The 17,346-nt window shown below is 40.0% G+C and overlaps 2 protein-coding genes and 1 long non-coding RNA gene across 7 annotated transcripts in view; 1 reads left to right on the plus strand and 2 right to left on the minus strand.

The window, feature by feature from the left end:
• Nucleotides 1–11,904, plus strand: part of Lapsyn (Leucine-rich repeat activity-regulated protein at synapses) — a 94,261-nt gene extending 82,357 nt beyond the window's left edge. For both annotated transcript variants that reach the window (XM_033479079.2, XM_076519295.1), the window contains 4 exons: nt 6,110–6,333; nt 7,593–7,835; nt 8,563–9,198; nt 10,235–11,904. In XM_033479079.2, coding sequence (XP_033334970.2) covers nt 6,110–6,333; nt 7,593–7,835; nt 8,563–9,159 — 1,064 coding nt within the window. In that variant the 3' untranslated portion in view covers nt 9,160–9,198; nt 10,235–11,904. The remainder of the gene's footprint in view (nt 1–6,109; nt 6,334–7,592; nt 7,836–8,562; nt 9,199–10,234) is intronic.
• LOC117225484 (uncharacterized) lies at nt 1,081–7,668 on the minus strand. 2 transcript variants are annotated; one of them, XR_013032806.1, is made up of 3 exons: nt 7,529–7,668; nt 7,041–7,182; nt 1,081–6,347 (listed from the first exon to the last, which is right to left on the minus strand). It is a non-coding gene; the product is annotated as an uncharacterized LOC117225484 (long non-coding RNA). The 2 variants fall into 2 exon arrangements; XR_013032805.1 differs by having other exon boundaries at nt 7,352–7,596.
• A 531-nt stretch (nt 11,905–12,435) lies between the features above and the next one.
• LOC117225477 (uncharacterized) lies at nt 12,436–17,331 on the minus strand. 3 transcript variants are annotated; one of them, XM_033479061.2, is made up of 13 exons: nt 16,974–17,331; nt 16,336–16,552; nt 16,015–16,267; nt 15,793–15,931; nt 15,549–15,718; nt 15,095–15,469; nt 14,864–15,023; nt 14,718–14,784; nt 14,373–14,616; nt 14,211–14,312; nt 14,022–14,135; nt 13,629–13,943; nt 12,436–13,550 (listed from the first exon to the last, which is right to left on the minus strand). In XM_033479061.2, the coding sequence occupies exons 2-13, from the start codon at nt 16,549–16,551 to the stop codon at nt 12,949–12,951; spliced, it is 2,757 nt and encodes a 918-aa protein (XP_033334952.2). In that variant the 5' UTR covers nt 16,552; nt 16,974–17,331; the 3' UTR covers nt 12,436–12,948. The 3 variants fall into 3 exon arrangements, with proteins under 3 accessions (XP_033334952.2, XP_033334953.2, XP_033334951.2); XM_033479062.2 differs by having other exon boundaries at nt 14,022–14,102; nt 16,336–16,632; XM_033479060.2 differs by having other exon boundaries at nt 16,336–16,632.
• Nucleotides 17,332–17,346: the final 15 nt, after the last annotated feature.

A 17,346-nucleotide genomic window follows, 5' to 3' on the forward strand; every position in this document is an offset into this window, starting at 1 on the left:
ATATAAAAATTGCACAGCAAATTTATGTGGTATATGTTACTTTTCCAACATTCTTACGTCTCGCGATTCTTAACAAAATTGAGAAATTGTGATCGAGTGGCGAAGAAGTTAATTTTCGAAAATTAAATTTCAAGTAACTCTGTTACCCACATGTGAGTGTCGCGGCGAACAAAGTATTAATAGCGTGATTATAATACACTTTTTTAACAGTGCAATTATGATATACCTTATTAATAATGTAAACAGAACAAATTCGGTTAAAAATACAATTATGATACATTCTTCAAAAAGTTACTCTAAATAGATTTTTACAATTCGAATTTTCGCGAAGACGCGTCAAAGTGTTAAGTTTGTATTTTTCTTTTAATTTTTTCTTGTTCTTTTAGTTTTTAGTTTTTGTATTTCATCCGTCCTTGCATGACTAATCGCTGTAAGAAAAAGTTTATCCCGTTGACGAGTAAAGTTATATAACAATGTTATAAGCAGTTTTCTGCCGTTCATTAGAAAACTCGAAGCACTTTTGACAATCTTGAGACGTCTGCAATACAATTAAAGTAGATGTCGCAAGTTCCGTGCCTTCGGCCAATTTTTGTTTTGCCAAAGCTTTCATTGAGTACGCGAATTTTCATTTAACGCATTCGAAGTACACTTCGATTGATCAATATCTTTTCTTGCGACAAAAATTACCGATTCAACAATGTTTCTAGTGAAAATAAAAATTTCACAACATTGTTGAATCGGTAATTTGTGAAATTTTTATTTTCACTAGAAACATTGTTGAATCGGTAATTTCTCTCGCAAGAAAAGATATTGATCAATCGAAGTGTACTTCGAATGCGTTAAATGAAAATTCGCGTACTCAATGAAAGCTTCGGCAAAACAAAAAAAATAAAAATTTGTGAAATTTTTGTTTTCACTAGAAACATTGTTGAAACGGTAATTTTTCTCGCAAAAAAAGATATTGATCAATCGAAGTGTAATTCAAATAACACCTATTTTTTAATAGGTGTTTCCGACTCCAATGCGCACAATTACGTTCCTCGTATCTCTGCGTCCGTGAAATAATAAAAAGAAGAAATATAAACGATCAATTCATATATTTATAAATTATCTATCCACCCTATAAATACAAATGCTTCGATTACCGCGTATAAGCAAAGAGTAAATAAGTAAATAATATAAGTAAAGTAAAGAGAGACGCCATGTGAGCGGCGTAGCTTCGCCGAACGAAATTCAAGATCTAATCTATATACAACGAACGCACGAATGGTAACGTCCATAGATTATTTCCAACTCGCGAGCGCTATCAAAGAAACACTCTCCTGTTGATCGCAAACGAGGAAGTTTTCCATAAAGATCTGCTGTGCAGTCTATATCGTTCTCGCGCAGCGTTATCGGACCCTCTGTTACGGAGTTAAGGCCGCGGGAGAGAAAGAGGGCAAGAGAGAGAGAGAGAGAGAGAGAGAGAGAAGAGATCGCGTTCAACTTTCCTGGAATAAATTCCGTCGCTTCAAAAGAAGGATAGAACAGACTCGTTAATTTCTGCATCCAAGAGCGAGGACACGGTGTTCCCGAGAGGCGCAAACCAGGAGAGCCGAGGTCTCAATCTCGCGATTAATCGAGTTGTATAAATAATTGCCGCAAAAATCTTATTCCCCGGGGGGGAAACGCAATTCCGAGCGGTTCGTCGGCGCGAGACGACGAAGCGCCCGCATCGTTTCTTACGCGCGGTTTTAACGAGTTGCTTGGTCGCCGTCGCGGAAACGGCCGAGTGAAAACATCTGAAATCCGGGGGAAAATATTTACGCGGCGGTCGGCGAGCGAGACACGGGGCCGAGAACGGGGAGAAACGGTGGAAAACGCCCGGAGGTTCCATCGCGGATCTATCGAGGAAGACGTCCGAGAGGGCGGCGGGTTATTTGAACGGTCCCGAATTGGCCCGCGTGTCACCGTGGTTATTTTTTCCGGCGAACCGAGAACAATTACGAATGATTGCGGCTGACCGTTCCCATAAAACGGGATCGCGCGTACACGCGCGCGTGCGCTCCCTGCAAATTGAAACCGAAAAACGTGACGAGCGTGAAAACGGACCCTGGCCGGGCGCTCCCCGAGCTCTGATCAACCGATGCCCCGTTCGATCCCGAACGCGGTACTTTCCCGGAACGACGCCTGTTATTCCGAAAGACGCGGGCCGGACAGGAGGACCCCTCTCGTCCGACGGCGGTTCCGTGAATGGCGAGCTAATTTCGCGCGATTCGCCCGCCGGCGGACGCAATTTCTTGTTACGGCGCGCGGCGGCTCCGTCGCCGCTGTTTCTATTTTATTTCGTTCGACCGGTTTTTATTGAAACGCGCGTTTTCAGCGGCCGGTTCGCGGGAATTGAAAACGGAACTGGCCGCCCGTGTTTCAGAGTTCCATCGATATTTAAAAGAGCCCGGAAATATACCTGCACCCGGGTGTTTTAAGCGTGTTATTGACACGTCGATTGGCGCGCAGTTGTAACGAGTACGTCGATGAGAAATATTAAATATCAATTTTCCATTAATACAATTATATTTCGATACTGCTAGTTAAATGAATTAAATACTAATTAATTAAGTTCTATTAACACGTTCCGTGCCGAGCTTTTTTTACTCGAATCTTCACAATTTGATATTTTACTAAAACTGGATGTATTACGTGCAATTATTAATTCTCGTACACATAACAACGTAACAAAAACTTATCAACGCCCATTCTTGCGGTGGAAATTGATTCTTCGGTTCTAAATTTCTTGTAAACAATTTGTTCAGTTCACTAAGTAAACGTGCAAGCGTGTACCATCGATGGTACACGTGGCACGGAACGTGTTAATCAAATAATTAAATGCTATTAACACATTAAAGGCGAGGGATCTTGACGAAAGTATGCTAGGTAACGCGGCGACCGCCCCGCCTCGTTTTTCGTCCTAGAGCGGGCGATATTTTGTGTAATCATAAAAAAATTTAGACTTAAAAAAGTTTATTTAAACTCTTAAAACTAAAAGAACTAAACACTAATTACAAAAAATGTTTTAAAGTACATATTTATGAGAAGTCGAGATAAATCGTAGTACTACGACTCCCGCCTTTAATGTGTTAATTTAGTACCGTTTGTCAAACCTAATCGTATCTGTGTTCGGTAAAAATGTTTCAACATAATTTTTCGCATGAAACAATTGATGAAATAGTATCGACGACTAACGCAGTGATTAGGAAATATATACATTTTTCAACGTATTCAAGCATAAATAAATTTGTTCATTTCGGCGTTCCTCTTGAAATCCGTGCAGCCGGTTAAGAGTTTACATGCACACGATTCTACATCTATTCACACGATTCTATTCCATTCTACGTATAGAGAATCATCTGGGCGTACGTTACGAACGTTGGACATTCCGCGGATTTCACAGGCGGCGTCGATTGTTGAATATTTCTGCCTGTAAAAAAGGGCTGCGCGAAACCGGCACGTAATCGGCCAGGCGCCGTTTATAGAAAACCTATAGCTGAAGTGGAATCTGCTTAATAACTAACTTTACGAGAGACCTCTCGATTCGCTACTCTGTTTTCTCGTTCGATTTTTTTTTCCACGACGGTTCTCCATCGAGCCCGGTTGCGAAAGTCGGGGTCAAAAGAGAGGAGCCCCGTAGCCGGTTAAGCGTAACGGAAGACACCAAATCGGCCAAAGCGAATGCCATCGAACTCCGGATCTGGCTGTGCTTTTTTCCAACGATATTATTTATCCTCGCGAACCGGAGGCACCGAGAGAAAAGGAGAAAGAGTGAGGGAGAGAGAGAGAGAGAGAGAGAGAGAGAGAGAGAGAGAAAGAGAGAGAGAGACAGAGAGATAGAGAAAGAGAGAGAGAGAGACAGAGAGATAGAGAAAGAGAGAGAAAGAGAGAGAGAGAGAGAGAAAGATCGAGTTAATTGGGAAAACACGGTGTCCGAGCGAAAATTTATCGAGAGAAAGATAGAGAGAGCGAGAGAGAGAGAGAGAGAGTCTGTCCGTGGGAATAAAGTTAGCCCGAAGCTCTGCTGGCGCTGCCTCTGCGGTTCATCAGAGCTTGACACAATAAACACCGAGCCACCGGTGTCTTCTTTCAGAAAACTCGCTGACTCCGCTTGGTTCGCCACCTCGCCTCATCTCGTCTCGTCTCGTCTCGTCTCACCACTATTACGTGGTAAACAAATTTCTTCGCGTGAACAAATTCTTCGCGATCCGGCCCCGAACAGCCGGCGCGCGCGCCGCTGGAACACGCCAGTCTATGTGGATTGAAGTGTTGATCGGACGAATGCCAACCGAACCCAATTATTTGTAGGAATCGCGGCCAGGAGAGATTACACTTCGGTCGCGTAATCTCCGTACCATTGCTGAAACGTTATACATATGTTTCTTGAAAGTTATTGACTGTGATTTCAATTATAATTTGGGGTTGAGAAGGTTCTGATGAAACGATTCTGAATAAACCAGTCATTAATAACCGAAGAGATCTCACAATCGTCACAAGTGCGGATCTTTACGCAAAATAAATATTGTTTGCACTAATTGCAACATGCAGGAACTACAGAGACATTTATTCTGTCTGTTGATCATTTGAATGGGCTGAAAATAAGGTACTTTTGAATGCTTCAAATGTTTCTAATGTTTTGTATTTGTGACCTAATCATTTTTGTCATAAACATATAAGATCTGCAGTCTAGTTATGATGTATATCGGCCTCTGTTTCGGTTCTTCAGAGCCGATATTTATAGTGTTTCTGTACATATACAGGGTGCCCCAAAAATGTGTCGTAATCCGGAAATGGGAGGTTCCTGAGGTCATTTAAAGTAACTTTTTCCTTAGCGAAAATGCAATCCGCGGCTTTGTTTACGAGTTATTAACGAAAAACAGTGACTGATGACAAGGTAGCCGAGCCAACATGCAGTCGAAGCTCAGTTCCGCTGATTGGCTCGATAACGCTAGGCGAGCTCGCCTTTCATTGGTCACTGTTTTTCGTTAATAACTCGTAAACAAAGCCGCCGATTGCATTTTCGCTAAGGAAAAAGTTACTACAAATAACCTCAGGAATCACGCCTTTCCGGGTGTTAACATAATTATGCTACACCCTAAATAAAAGTTACAAATGGACGATGTATAGGCGAAACATAAAATAGCGAACAAAGTTGAAAGAAACTAAAAATGTTGTTACATTAAGTACAACTTATTTGAATTATTTAAGAGAGAAATAAGATCGCACTTGGCTCCTATGTCTTGCAATTCGTACAGACAATTTTTATTTTTCATAAAAATCCTCCATCTAATAATTATTTAAAGTGAAGCATCTGTGGGAAACAACAAGACCGGAATGTTCTCGACAGTCGAATTCACACGCGGGCGAATTTTCTTCTGCTACGATTATTTATCAAAGATTTCATGAAGTGGACAATCAATTTTGGCCGATGATGTCCGAGAAAATAGGCGTTCCGTTCCGCCGTGCGGCAGCGGCGGCGTATCTCGTTCCGTATTAAAACAAAGTTGCTAATATTTCATCGGGCCGGTGTTAGAGGATCGTAGCATCGTCGGGAATAGCGGTAGCCCGAGAGTCTCATGGACGACCGATAGGTATTCGGTGCCGTTAAAAAATTCACGCGAGGTATCCGCTCGCGTTCCTCCCTTGGAGACTGCATCGGGAATGCCTCTCAGAAATTCCCCCGTCATTGTTCCGGTTCGGAACAAGGTCGGGAACCAGGCTGACGCAAAATAATGCATCGAAGACCCGCTGGCCATCTCTTCAACTTTCACGATTTCTTTAGGAAAGAATCCCGCTCGAGAGAACGTAACAGAAGTGAGAACGGTCATGAAAGCTCTCTCACGACCGACGAATGTTCTATCGCGTTTCTGTTCCGATGCCAAGCTTCCGACAGTTTCGCGGACGATCGATAGATCGCCGTGACGTTGCCCCGTGGGCTTCGAGAACTCGTCGATTCCCGATTCCCGATTCCCGATTCCCGTTTCCGGATTCCCGAGATACGCCGTCCCGGAACCGCTCGAGACACCCGAGACTTGTCTTGACCGTCGATTTCAACCGAGAAATCCGCTCGTCTCTGTTACAGACATGGGTCTGGGCATGATCATCAACCGGCTCCTGTTCGTGGGACTCGTCCTGGCCGCCGTGCCGGGCACCATCATCCCTGGATCCGCTGGGTCCACCCTGGTCATGCACCAGGACATACCCTCGAAGACGTGCAGGTACAACAGGGTGTACGCGATGATGCAGGTGCGCTGCGTGAACCTCAACCTGGCCCAGGTGCCTGCCAACTTGAAGACTAACATTCAGGTACCCTCGATTTCCTACCAAACAATATATAATCTATACATATTTTGCTTTGCTCACAATCTTCGAGGACTTCGACACGGGCGCCGATGTACACCCATACACGAAAGTGTTCGAAATACTTGTGTAACTTTGACCGAATAGATGTATTTTGAAGGGAAAGTATCCTTTACAGAGTATATTAAAGTACACAGGATGTTTCATAATTATGTTGACGCCTGGAGTGGGGTGATTCCTGAGATCATTTGAAGTAACTTTCTCCTTAGCGAAAATGCAATCCGTCGCTTTGTTTCCGAGTTATTAATGAAAAACACTGACCAATGAGAGGCGAGCTCGCTTAGCGCTAGGCGGCCGAGCCAATCAGCGGAACTGAGCTTCGACCGTACGTTGAGGCTCGGCTGCCTTGCGTCTGTTGTGCTCGCCTCTCATTGGTCACTCTTTTTCGCTAAGAACTCGTAAACTATATCGCAGATTGCATTTGCATTAAGGAAGAAGTTACTTCAAATGACTTCAGGAATCACCTTTTTCCGAGTGTTAACATTGTTATGAGACACCCTGTATAAATATCAAATTGCAAGAAATTTTCGATTTAGTATAAAACGTTTATCTACATAATACTTTTATATTATTTTAATGTTTTTTTTTTAAACATCGAATTTTCACGCCACCCAAGTATTCAAACACCTTACAAAATTAAGTTGAAAACTTACAGAAATAAATTTTTCTAAAGCTTTTACTACCAGCTCCAAGAAGTTCGGCATTTTAAAAATTATTATTTATTTGCGATCGATGTCGTTTTAGATCCCTTTCGTGTATTTATCCTCCTTTGAATGGGATGGTAACCGCGTCGAACTAAAAACAATGTTTGTTAACAGATTAATAATATATTCTTCATATAAGTATTAATAAAATGATTCAATCACGCTAACTCCGTACACGCAAGAACAGATATAATCGAAGAATCCCTGGCATGTCTAGAACCATCGTTGCAGCATATTGTAACAATAACCTCTTTACTAACCTATAAATTTTATTTCGTTTCATTCCCTGCGTATTAGTTTCTCTTGCGCCACAGGGTTTTCTTCGCGAATAAATGAACGAATGGAATGAAATAAAATGAAATGTTCAAAGGCACAAAGCAGCAACGAACAATTTTATCGAGCCGTTGCAGCCTGGGAGAATGTCGAAGCTCTTCTACCTTCAGAGATAGGTCCCCGTGCACTGTAACGATCCTCATCGATCTCCCATGTAATCCGTTCCAGATCCTGGACCTGTCCGTGAACAGGATCCGAGAACTAACGAACAGCAGCCTGGCCGCGTACACGAGCCTGGTGTTCGTCTACCTGAACGACAACTTCATACGGTCGATCGACGAGGACGCGTTCAGCAACCTGCACTATCTGGAGGTGCTGGACCTGCAGGAGAACGGCTGCGACCACTTGCCGCGCAGCATGTTCCAATTACCTTACCTGCGGAAGATGTACCTGGGCTCGAACGACTTGCAGGTAGTGTTGAGAATGGTACCGCGTCGACATCTATCGATAACAGTTGACAAATTTCGATCCGAATTGTATCGAAGGCACCATGTTTATTCGTTCATGTATTAGAAACAATAGAAAATAGAAACATACAAGTACAGTAAATTCTCTCTAGTTGTCGCTCAGCTTGTAAACAAAAGTGGACAACTATTTTTGTATTGTATTTGTAGCTATCGACTATTCGAGGCTCTCGCGGCTCGTTTTTGTAGACGGCGATATTGTCAACAATGATAATTGAAGAGAATTTACTGTACAGCTTTTGGTTGGTTTTTGTTTGAATGTCAGTAAAAATGTAAAAGTTAGATCGTGTTTATAATTACACAGCACTGTGGGTGGCCTTCTTTAGTTAAGATACATATATATATATTATTATATTATTATATATTGTTATATAATATAATATTATAATAATAATATATATAATATTAATATAATATATAATATAATATATTATTATATTATATATATCGTATTTTATCGTATTTGTATATTTCTATGTTACAAATAATAGAAAATAGAAATATACAAATATGTTTTGTTACGTTTTTGAGACGAGTGACAAATGACGAAGACGAGTGATACTAAGGTACCTGAAATTTTGATACATATCGATATACATGTTATCAAGTACTTTGATATCGAATTGATTGAATATCATCGATAATATCGGTATCGATTTCATCATTATTTTCAGGACGATATGTTCACGCACATGGAGGTCGCGTCGCCGTTGAACTTCCTGCAGATATCGAAGAACAAACTAAAGAGGATCCCGCAGCTGGGCCTTGTGCCCACTATGGCGGAGCTGAACGTCTCCCAGAACTTGATCGAGTCGGTCACACCCGAGGATCTGGCGCCTTTCTGTTTCCTGAAGAAGCTCGATATATCTGGGAACAGGATCAAGTTCAACGCAACCGCTTGCGAATGCCAGACGCTGCACCATTGGTTGAAAACACGCGAGATCACGGTGCTGCCAGCATTCAACTGCACCGAGGAGTTGAAACAAGGCTGCCTGCCCGATCCGGTGTTCAACAACAGGACTAGCGAGATGTTCGACAAGTGCTCGAACATGGAGCGGCTCCGTATCCAGACGAAAAAAGTGAGGAACATCTGGATCATCGTCGCCTCCTGCATCGCGGGCTTCCTTTTCGCCTTGTTCGTTTGCCTCACCTGCGTGCACAAGAAGAACAAGCGCAGGAAGAAGAAGCTGAAGGAGCAGCAGAGGCTGAACGCGAACAACGCGAACACCGAGCTGTTGAACAGCAACCTGAACCAGCCGGAGAACACCTGAGCGGCGGCGGGATCCAGCAAGGCCACTGAGAATCGTCAGGTACCAAGATCGCGCCGACAAAATTCTCGGATTTGTATTTTGTAAATAAATGAGACATTGGGCGAAGCGATGATGCTCAGGTTGTGTGATAAGTCGGTTTGCGTCAGGTACCAAGATCGCGCCGATAAAGTTTGCAAACGTTACCGCAGTGTTTTAAAATTCTCGGATTTGTATTTTGTAAATAAATGAGACATTGGGCGAAGGGATGATGCTATCAGGTTGTGTGATAAGTCGGTTTGCGTCAGGTACCAAGATCGCGCCGATAAAGTTTGCAAACGTTACCGCAGTGTTTTAAAATTCTCGGATTTGTATTTTGTAAATAAATGAGACATTGGGCGAAGGGATGATGCTATCAGGTTGTGTGATAAGTCGGTTTGCATCAGGTACCAAGATCGCGCTGATAAATTTTGCAAACGTTACCGCAGTGTTTTAAAAGTCTAGGATTTGTATTTTATAAATAAATGAGACATTTGGCAAAGCGACGATGCTATCAGGTTGTGTGATAAGTCTCTCCGACGCCTAGGAGAAGACAAGGAAAATTACACGAATTAAAAGCGACAGTTCAGATGAATTTTGTGATATGTTCTCGTGGAGCTGTTTCTATGTAACTTAGCTTAAATGAAAGCTCTAAGTATCTGCTTTAAGACAGGGCCGATTAGATTGCAATAAAATGACGAGATCGTTTTGAAAAATTAGAAAGAATCGAGCTCTGACATCATGAGGTTTACAAGAAAACGTGAACGGATTTATTACACAACACTCTTTGCAGAAACTCTCTGATTATCATTTTGTTAACGAACGTGGAACTGGTGGAGCGATGACTTCACTTTATACTGTAGTTACTCGCAATCTCGACTTTTCAGTCTTGAAAAATTCTAGCAAGATTATAAACAGAGCAAACAACATTCATCCGGATGTGGCAAATGTTGAGAATTTCATAAGCATTGTATAAATAATTGAGAAACTCGCAAAACGATTACTTTTACCTGTCATTAATTTCGTGCGAACTATATGTAATTTCGTTTCTTATTTCCAGGTGCAAAGAGAGGGCCCTCTTTCAGCGAGCTTGTTTCCAAAGAGCTTCCGAAAGACATCCGAACACATTTACAAACGTGAAGAGGATGTGGTGGGTGCTGATAGCGAATTGAACAAAACAAAGATGCCGTTGAGCTTATAATAAATAAGCTGAGAATAAATTGAGAACGACTATCGTGGCCGTGGATATTCCAATTACGGGCCAGCTTAGGCGTTGATTTCACCCGGCTGCTATCGTTGGCCCTCTCGCCCGTAAGCAGCTCTTTTCGATGGCCGATACTCGCTCGGACAGCCGTCGGTTTCTTTGAAATGGTTCACTCGAAAAAATTGCGCCATTTAATATCGATTCGATTGCCGTTTTTACGTGCCTCGACACGCTGGACGTATCCTCGCGGGGTGGCAAACTCCATTTTTTCCTGGTGTCATAGAAAAAATCTCGTTCGCGCAGCCCGTCGGGCCTGTAATTGCAATTACACGCGAGTTTACCGCTGGGAGATTGTAACGCGCCGCGTTTAATTGCAATTAGAGTCGTCAGATCGGCGCGTATTAGCGTGGGGTGCGCGCGCGCCCACTCGGCGGGCCTCTTTTTTTTCATTTCACATTCGCGAACCCGCGAAACCGGAAACGATAAATGACGTTCGATCGAACTGCCCGCCGTCGAGTCCCCGCGAATTTCGATCCAATTTAATTTGCGTCGCGAGCGAAACGAGGTTTCATATTCCACTCTTTTTACATTAACGAAACCGTGTTGTAGATATATACTCTTATATGTGTATGTATGTATACGTATATACCTCTATATGTATGTATGTATGTATTATTATATCGTATTTATTTATATTGAACGTCGGAGAGTTCTATATTATTGTAACACTCGGTTCGTTTTTTACGCGACGCCTTTGTCGGTACTGAATTTATAGAGACGTCTTTACGTGGCCGGAAAACCAATTTCGATGGCCTATTTTTCTTTACTAAGGTGCCAAATAATGTTACTTTTGCGTTAGGAGACAGCCCCTGGTTTAGCAATTTGAAAAATTATCTTCTATACTGCTTCGATTAATATTAGTATTAATAATAGTATAAACTTAAAGATTATTTTATTTTTAGCGTTTTAAATCAGGTCCATCACACCCCTCTTTAAATCATATTTCTTGACAAGGTTCTATGAATTTTTGTTGACTGTGTATGTTGTACGAAGAAATCGACATTCGAAACCACGTGAAATTGATAACGACGCTTCCCGCGTCCTCGAGCCTCCTCCAATGCTGCCAATCGCTGTCATCTTTCTAAATACATTTTACACTTTAGAGTGTCGATGGAGTTTCTTAAAATTTACAATAATTAAGGCAACAACTTTTAACATTTTCATACTTCTTGGTAACTTAAGCTAGCGAGTTATACCTGAACATTCCAAGTTTATCGTATTTAAATTATAAGTAAGCAGGTTCATTGCATGAGTAATATTTGTACGTGATATCAATAGGATGAATGTTCGAATGAAATTTCTTCGTATGCAACTGCCCGTGATTGTACTTAAAACTTCGTTGTAGCGCTATATATTTCATTTTTTTTCTCTCGTAGCGTTTACTACGTACGAAACGGACCTATATACGTTGTACAAAAGATGTTACCGAAAGTTTGATGGATTCCATGAAATAAATCTTAAATCCAGTTGTTGATTTTATTGAGAACCTTTCACAATTTATTTGAAGTTTAACCAAGTGGCAAATCGCTCAAACTGTGAGCCAAAACGAACTATGCTTAATTTTGCGTACCAGTTTTAATCTTTTTTTAATCTTTTGTTTTTGTCTTAATCTGTGATAACGATAACATTAATTACACAATTAACGATTCCGCGCTGTTTACGACAAGTAGCGCCTCTTATGGGAAAATCTACAAGCTCTGTTCAGTGTTCGTACAGCGCCAATTAGTACATGGCAAAATGCTGAAACTGGTAGCCAAATAGAGCTTCTAGATTTCACCACAAGAGGCGCCACTGTTTCGCTAATATTTCAGCGTTCTGCCATTTACTAATTGACGCTGTACGGACCCTGAACGGAGCTTCCAGATTTCACCACAAGAGGTTCCACTTGTCACGCATGGCGCTACTTTTAATTATCTATTTTTTTATACGAGACGTCCAGAATATTCTTATCTACTTATTTCAGTCAAATTTCCCTGATAAGAGGTTTAAGCAGCCCATTTCACTAGCAAATATAGATCTTTTTATTTGCAAAAAGGTGTCTTAACAAACAATATATGTAAATAATAACAGCAAAATATATTTAGGAACTAAAGTCACCTGTATAAAATTGCATAAAGACTTGTTTTTCGTTTCGAGTAATCTATGTTTGGCGATATTGTAATACGAAATGGAATCATCTGCTGAATAGAATTATACAGGTATGTTACTATTAGTACTATCTATTAGATCGCTATTACTTACTTAAGTTCGTGGTTTGTACTATTGCCGCTTATATTCTTACAACACTTTATGATATTATTAGTGCAAAAATATTATTACTCTAATTAACATTACGTATCAAAATTACTGTTATAAAGGAACTTTATGTGCTACACATATCTACATTCCTAAGTACTAGCAATACCGATGGTTTGAGCAATACTGTTAGGTAAATATTCAGTCTTCTCATAGTAGATTGTGCGCAAAGTATAAACATACTGTTTTACCTTATACCTTTGTGCAAGATAAGCTTACAGGTTTGAACATAGTTGCATAGTTATGCATTCCGGAGTGGGAGTGGTCTGACTGATATTTTGTGTCAGCCCATTGCACACTCCATCTGCAGTGACCGGCAACATCGGAGCATACTGCATATAATGCGGTTGTCCAGTAACTGCATACCAATGTTCTTGCATGTTTTGAGGCGGCATACTGTACGGGGCAGGTTGAGGACACATGTACGGAGGGCATACGCTAGGATAAGCCTGTGTATAATCCATTCCGGGACACAAGTGCGGCGAATATGGTTGCATGTTGCTATTATCGGGCACATCTGAATGCGGTAAACAAGGTATTGGGAAGAATCCTGGATTAGGTGGGTAATATGGATTTGCGAATGCTTCTGTCTCGTTTGCATAATATGGCATCCCGGAATACATGCCCTGTTGCATATACGGCGCTTGATACGAGTTCATCGCTGCAGCCGTTGAACCGTGTATTTGATGAGGTGCTGCCATCGATTGTTGCACACTATCGTTCTTTGATTCTTGAGATTTAGAGGACTTTGTATTTGGTCCACAATGTGAATACTGATTACCCTGATGCGTAAATTGTGATGATGAACGGTGTCGATCTGAAGAATAAATGGTGCGTTTGTTAGGGCACAATTAATCACAAATATTTTATTTGTGAAGTTGTTTTCGCAACATACTGTCTGAATTCCTCTTAAATCGTGGAGCCAAACCGTTTCTATTCGGACGAGAAGAATCTCTATTAACCGGCTCTTGATCCTTCATTTTCTCGCGTTGTGATTGCAACACATCTTTCCCTTCATCCGTCTTTGGTATCTCGGGACTCTGTACCAGCGCGTCTTTCACGTTCACACAATTATCCCCGCTTTCTTGGTTTAATTGACTGCTATTCTCTTTTTGATCACTACTGTGATCCGACCTTTGTGGCGACATTATGCAATGTTGCATCACACCATTCGCAATGGTTGTAACTTCATCCTCGTTCTGTGACATACCTACAGAACAGATAAATTTGCATTTAAAGAGTGTAATAATATATAGAGACATTTTTGTAAACATAAAATCTAAAGCACCTTGGTACCATTGTCCTACATTGGATGATTGTTCGTTTGTCAAATAATTCCAGTTGCTGCTCCCACGAAAACATTCTAATCCTAAGTTATAAAAAAATCTCAAAGTAAATGGATCTATAAGGAAAAAATATAATATGTAAACGAAGATTAATTACGGGCATGTATGTACGAAATGATTTTCACTTATACCTGATAACGGTAAATCGCTGCCGTTTACATCAACGCTTTTTTGTACCGAACAATTAATGGAACGTAGCATATTATCCACTTGAGTTGCGGATATTGGCTCTCCTGAGAAATGATTGATAGCTATAGGAACTGTTTGATCAACGAAGCGATAATCTTACATACCAGAATATGGGGAATAGAAATTTTCAATTTGCGTTCTTTGGTTCGGGTACGAATCAAATCCTGTATTATTATCGGAATTCAATGCGTTATCAGGTTTCGAATTTTTTACTGGATACTTTTCAGCATTCTTGTTTACAAATGTATTTTTTTCTTTACGTCCTTTGCCATTTTCTTGTCCGATATCCGCTACTAACGATTGAGTATTATCAAGATTCGTTCTTGTAGGGAATATTTCAGAAGAGGCCTATGGAGAAAGACTTTTATTAATGTTTTATATACTGGTTTAATATATTATATATTGGTAATATATATTGGTTTAATATTTTTCGTACTGACTCAACGTACATTAGCCGAATAATTTGCATATTTTTCCAATCCATAGTTTTCATATGCTTGTGACTGTTCTCCTTTCCTACAATAAGAGACAAATTCGTATAAAGAAGAGCTTATAATACTAACTGCTCTTGAGATATCAAAAAAGAAACACTTACAAACTTTCCTTTTTCCACTGAATGCTGTTTTTGTTAGTACTATCAGTACAATTTTCATTATTTCCATTTTTATCAATACTACCTGAAGAAATAGTCACACTGGAAACTGACTGCTTAATCTTGCGTGAAACTGCACTGTAAGGTTTTTTCCATTTCTGACCTAATAATACAAATATTTTAGCAAGAGAGGAAGTTTTTGGATAGTATAAATGTAGTTCCTGAATTACTAACTTGAGTCTAAAAGCACATTTCGTTTGCACACTTGCGGCCAATTACTTTGTTTACTTTTTCTTAAAGGCAATGGCTTGAGAGCAGAGTATGGTACAATCTTCTTCTCTCCTAGCTCTTCAATGAAAACCAATACGGGACCCTGATCTTTACTCATTTCTTGTATGTGACCATAGAGATATACAGGATCCTGTTTGTCAATTTTTTGTAATGCTTTTGCATCATTGTAATTAGCATCTTTCTCAAGCGAAGACACATAGACATTATTATTGTTAGCTTTGTCAAAATCTTCTTCATTAAAATCCATTTGAATTAAACATTTACCACCAACTTGTAATTCATGACTATTGTGTCTGGTCCAGCCTGCATTTTTTACTTCTAAACGATTTAAATTATAATAACCTTAAGCATAGTCAGATGTACATAATTATGATATACATAGAAAAAGTTGCATTACCTCTTCTGATCTCATGCCATATATCAAAATCAGTGTTACGATAAATATTAGGATCAAGGGCTTTTGCAACTCTGTAAGGAAATGGCGGTATATTCTTTGCAGTACTCTGTGCATCATCCAGCTCATCATTTCCATTCTCCACTTTACTATATATTTCTGCAGTCAACTGACTAAACAGATACAAAATGAATTTAGATATATATTTCCAATCAGTTACTAACAACACAAGTATTAAAAGTCTTACTCTCGTATCTCTATGTTGCCTTTAAGGAAAAATTTGTCATGTCTAAAAGTAGCAGTTCTATCATGTAACATCTTATGAACAGTAGACTCTAAATTAGCCATGTTGAACACACCTTTGTAAAGTATTTGATAAACAATAGCTGTAAAACAATGCATAGATAGTTACATAATTATACCAACTCATCTGATTTATTAAAGGAATTCCTGCACAACATGATCTTACATTGACAATAGGCTGCCGATGCAACAAACTCTTGCGTGCAGATACTTTCATATTGTTTCTGTGGAGTATGGCACAAATAGATTGTATCTTTGAAACCATTGTTAGTAACACTACGTTGAATCTGTTTCTGGCCACTAAATATAACAAATTCCTTTTCATACAACAATGACATAGCTTGGATTTCATTTCTACCACCCCATTCAGTAAAACAAGCCATTTGGTCTAGATAGTCATCAAATGGTATTGCTATATTCTAAGAAATAAAAGTTTCAATACAGAAACCATTAACAGGACAATGCGGTTTCAAATTTGCTTGTGTACCTCAAAAGCTGATTGTCTCATTGTTCTCATAAATTCCACGCACTCCTTCCTGACTCTAAGATGGTAGTGTTGTGTCATGTAAACTTGTTCACTGACTGCTCTGAACAAACAAGTTGGATCTCTAGGTGCATGTTTCCTAAAATATCCTTTAGCTTGCAGCCATTCGTCTACAGGTTCTTGCGCACGTTTCGACGGTTTCCTGGGCGATATTTCCATTCTATTTCGAAAGTAAACTACCATTTAATGATAAACGATCAGAATGTTCAATTAGCGATCGGTGACCATCGAGTGATGTAGCTGTAATCAGCAACAAACGTCTAATTTCGTTAATTCTTTTCAATCATAAGCAGTAAACAATCGATGTAATAATGATGAAATAATGCAAATTTCTTTATCGATTAATGGCCAACTCTGCTCTTAGTATATCTGTCGCGGGATCATGTAAACATTGAGATAATACGAGATCATAATTAACATTCTCAAGTTGTATGTAAGTAGTTTCGATAACAGTCTGCGACATTCGAAAAACTAGGAAGGACATTAGTCTTCGTCTTTGTATAGCAAATCGCGAATTTGAAAATAAACAAAAAAATGTGAAATCTACAGTGATAAGAATAAATACATATATTTGTATGTACCTGTTTAGAGAGGAAGTAACGATAAGATGTTCGAAACTTGTGCGAGCGAAAATCGTCGATTGTAGCGTTTCTAAGACGAACAATTAAACCATTTAATTTGTACTTGTGAAAGGCAGCATGGCTACCAAAGGACTAGCAACAGGTCTTTTCTCACGTTGTACATAGTTCATAGAATCGATTTCCGCGAGACTGACTAATTATTGGACTGATACGATTCGCTGACCAATCATAGCTCGTTATTCCATCATCACTTTATGACATGGTTTTTGTTGGGGAAAGACACCACCACCACCATAAGCTGACAAATGACACTCTCCCTTTGTTTGAACTTAGGCGCGTCAGTTCAAACAACTTGAAAATTCCACAGTTTCTT

The sequence above is a fragment of the Megalopta genalis genome, chromosome 2 (assembly GCF_051020955.1).
Source record: "Megalopta genalis isolate 19385.01 chromosome 2, iyMegGena1_principal, whole genome shotgun sequence".
Classification (NCBI taxonomy): Eukaryota; Metazoa; Arthropoda; class Insecta; order Hymenoptera; family Halictidae; genus Megalopta; species Megalopta genalis.

What these genes read in the sequence shown, in the direction of transcription:
- LOC117225477 (XM_033479060.2), bottom strand. Translation starts at nt 16,575, where the DNA reads ATGGTAGTTTACTTTCGAAATAGAATGGAAATATCGCCCAGGAAACCG. An exon ending in ATCGGCAGCCTATTGTCAAT is followed by an intron (nt 15,932 to 16,014) that starts GTAAGATCATGT and finishes ATTGTTTTACAG; the next exon opens with CTATTGTTTATCAAATACTT. An exon ending in CAGTGGAAAAAGGAAAGTTT is followed by an intron (nt 14,785 to 14,863) that starts GTAAGTGTTTCT and finishes CTCTTATTGTAG; the next exon opens with GAAAGGAGAACAGTCACAAG.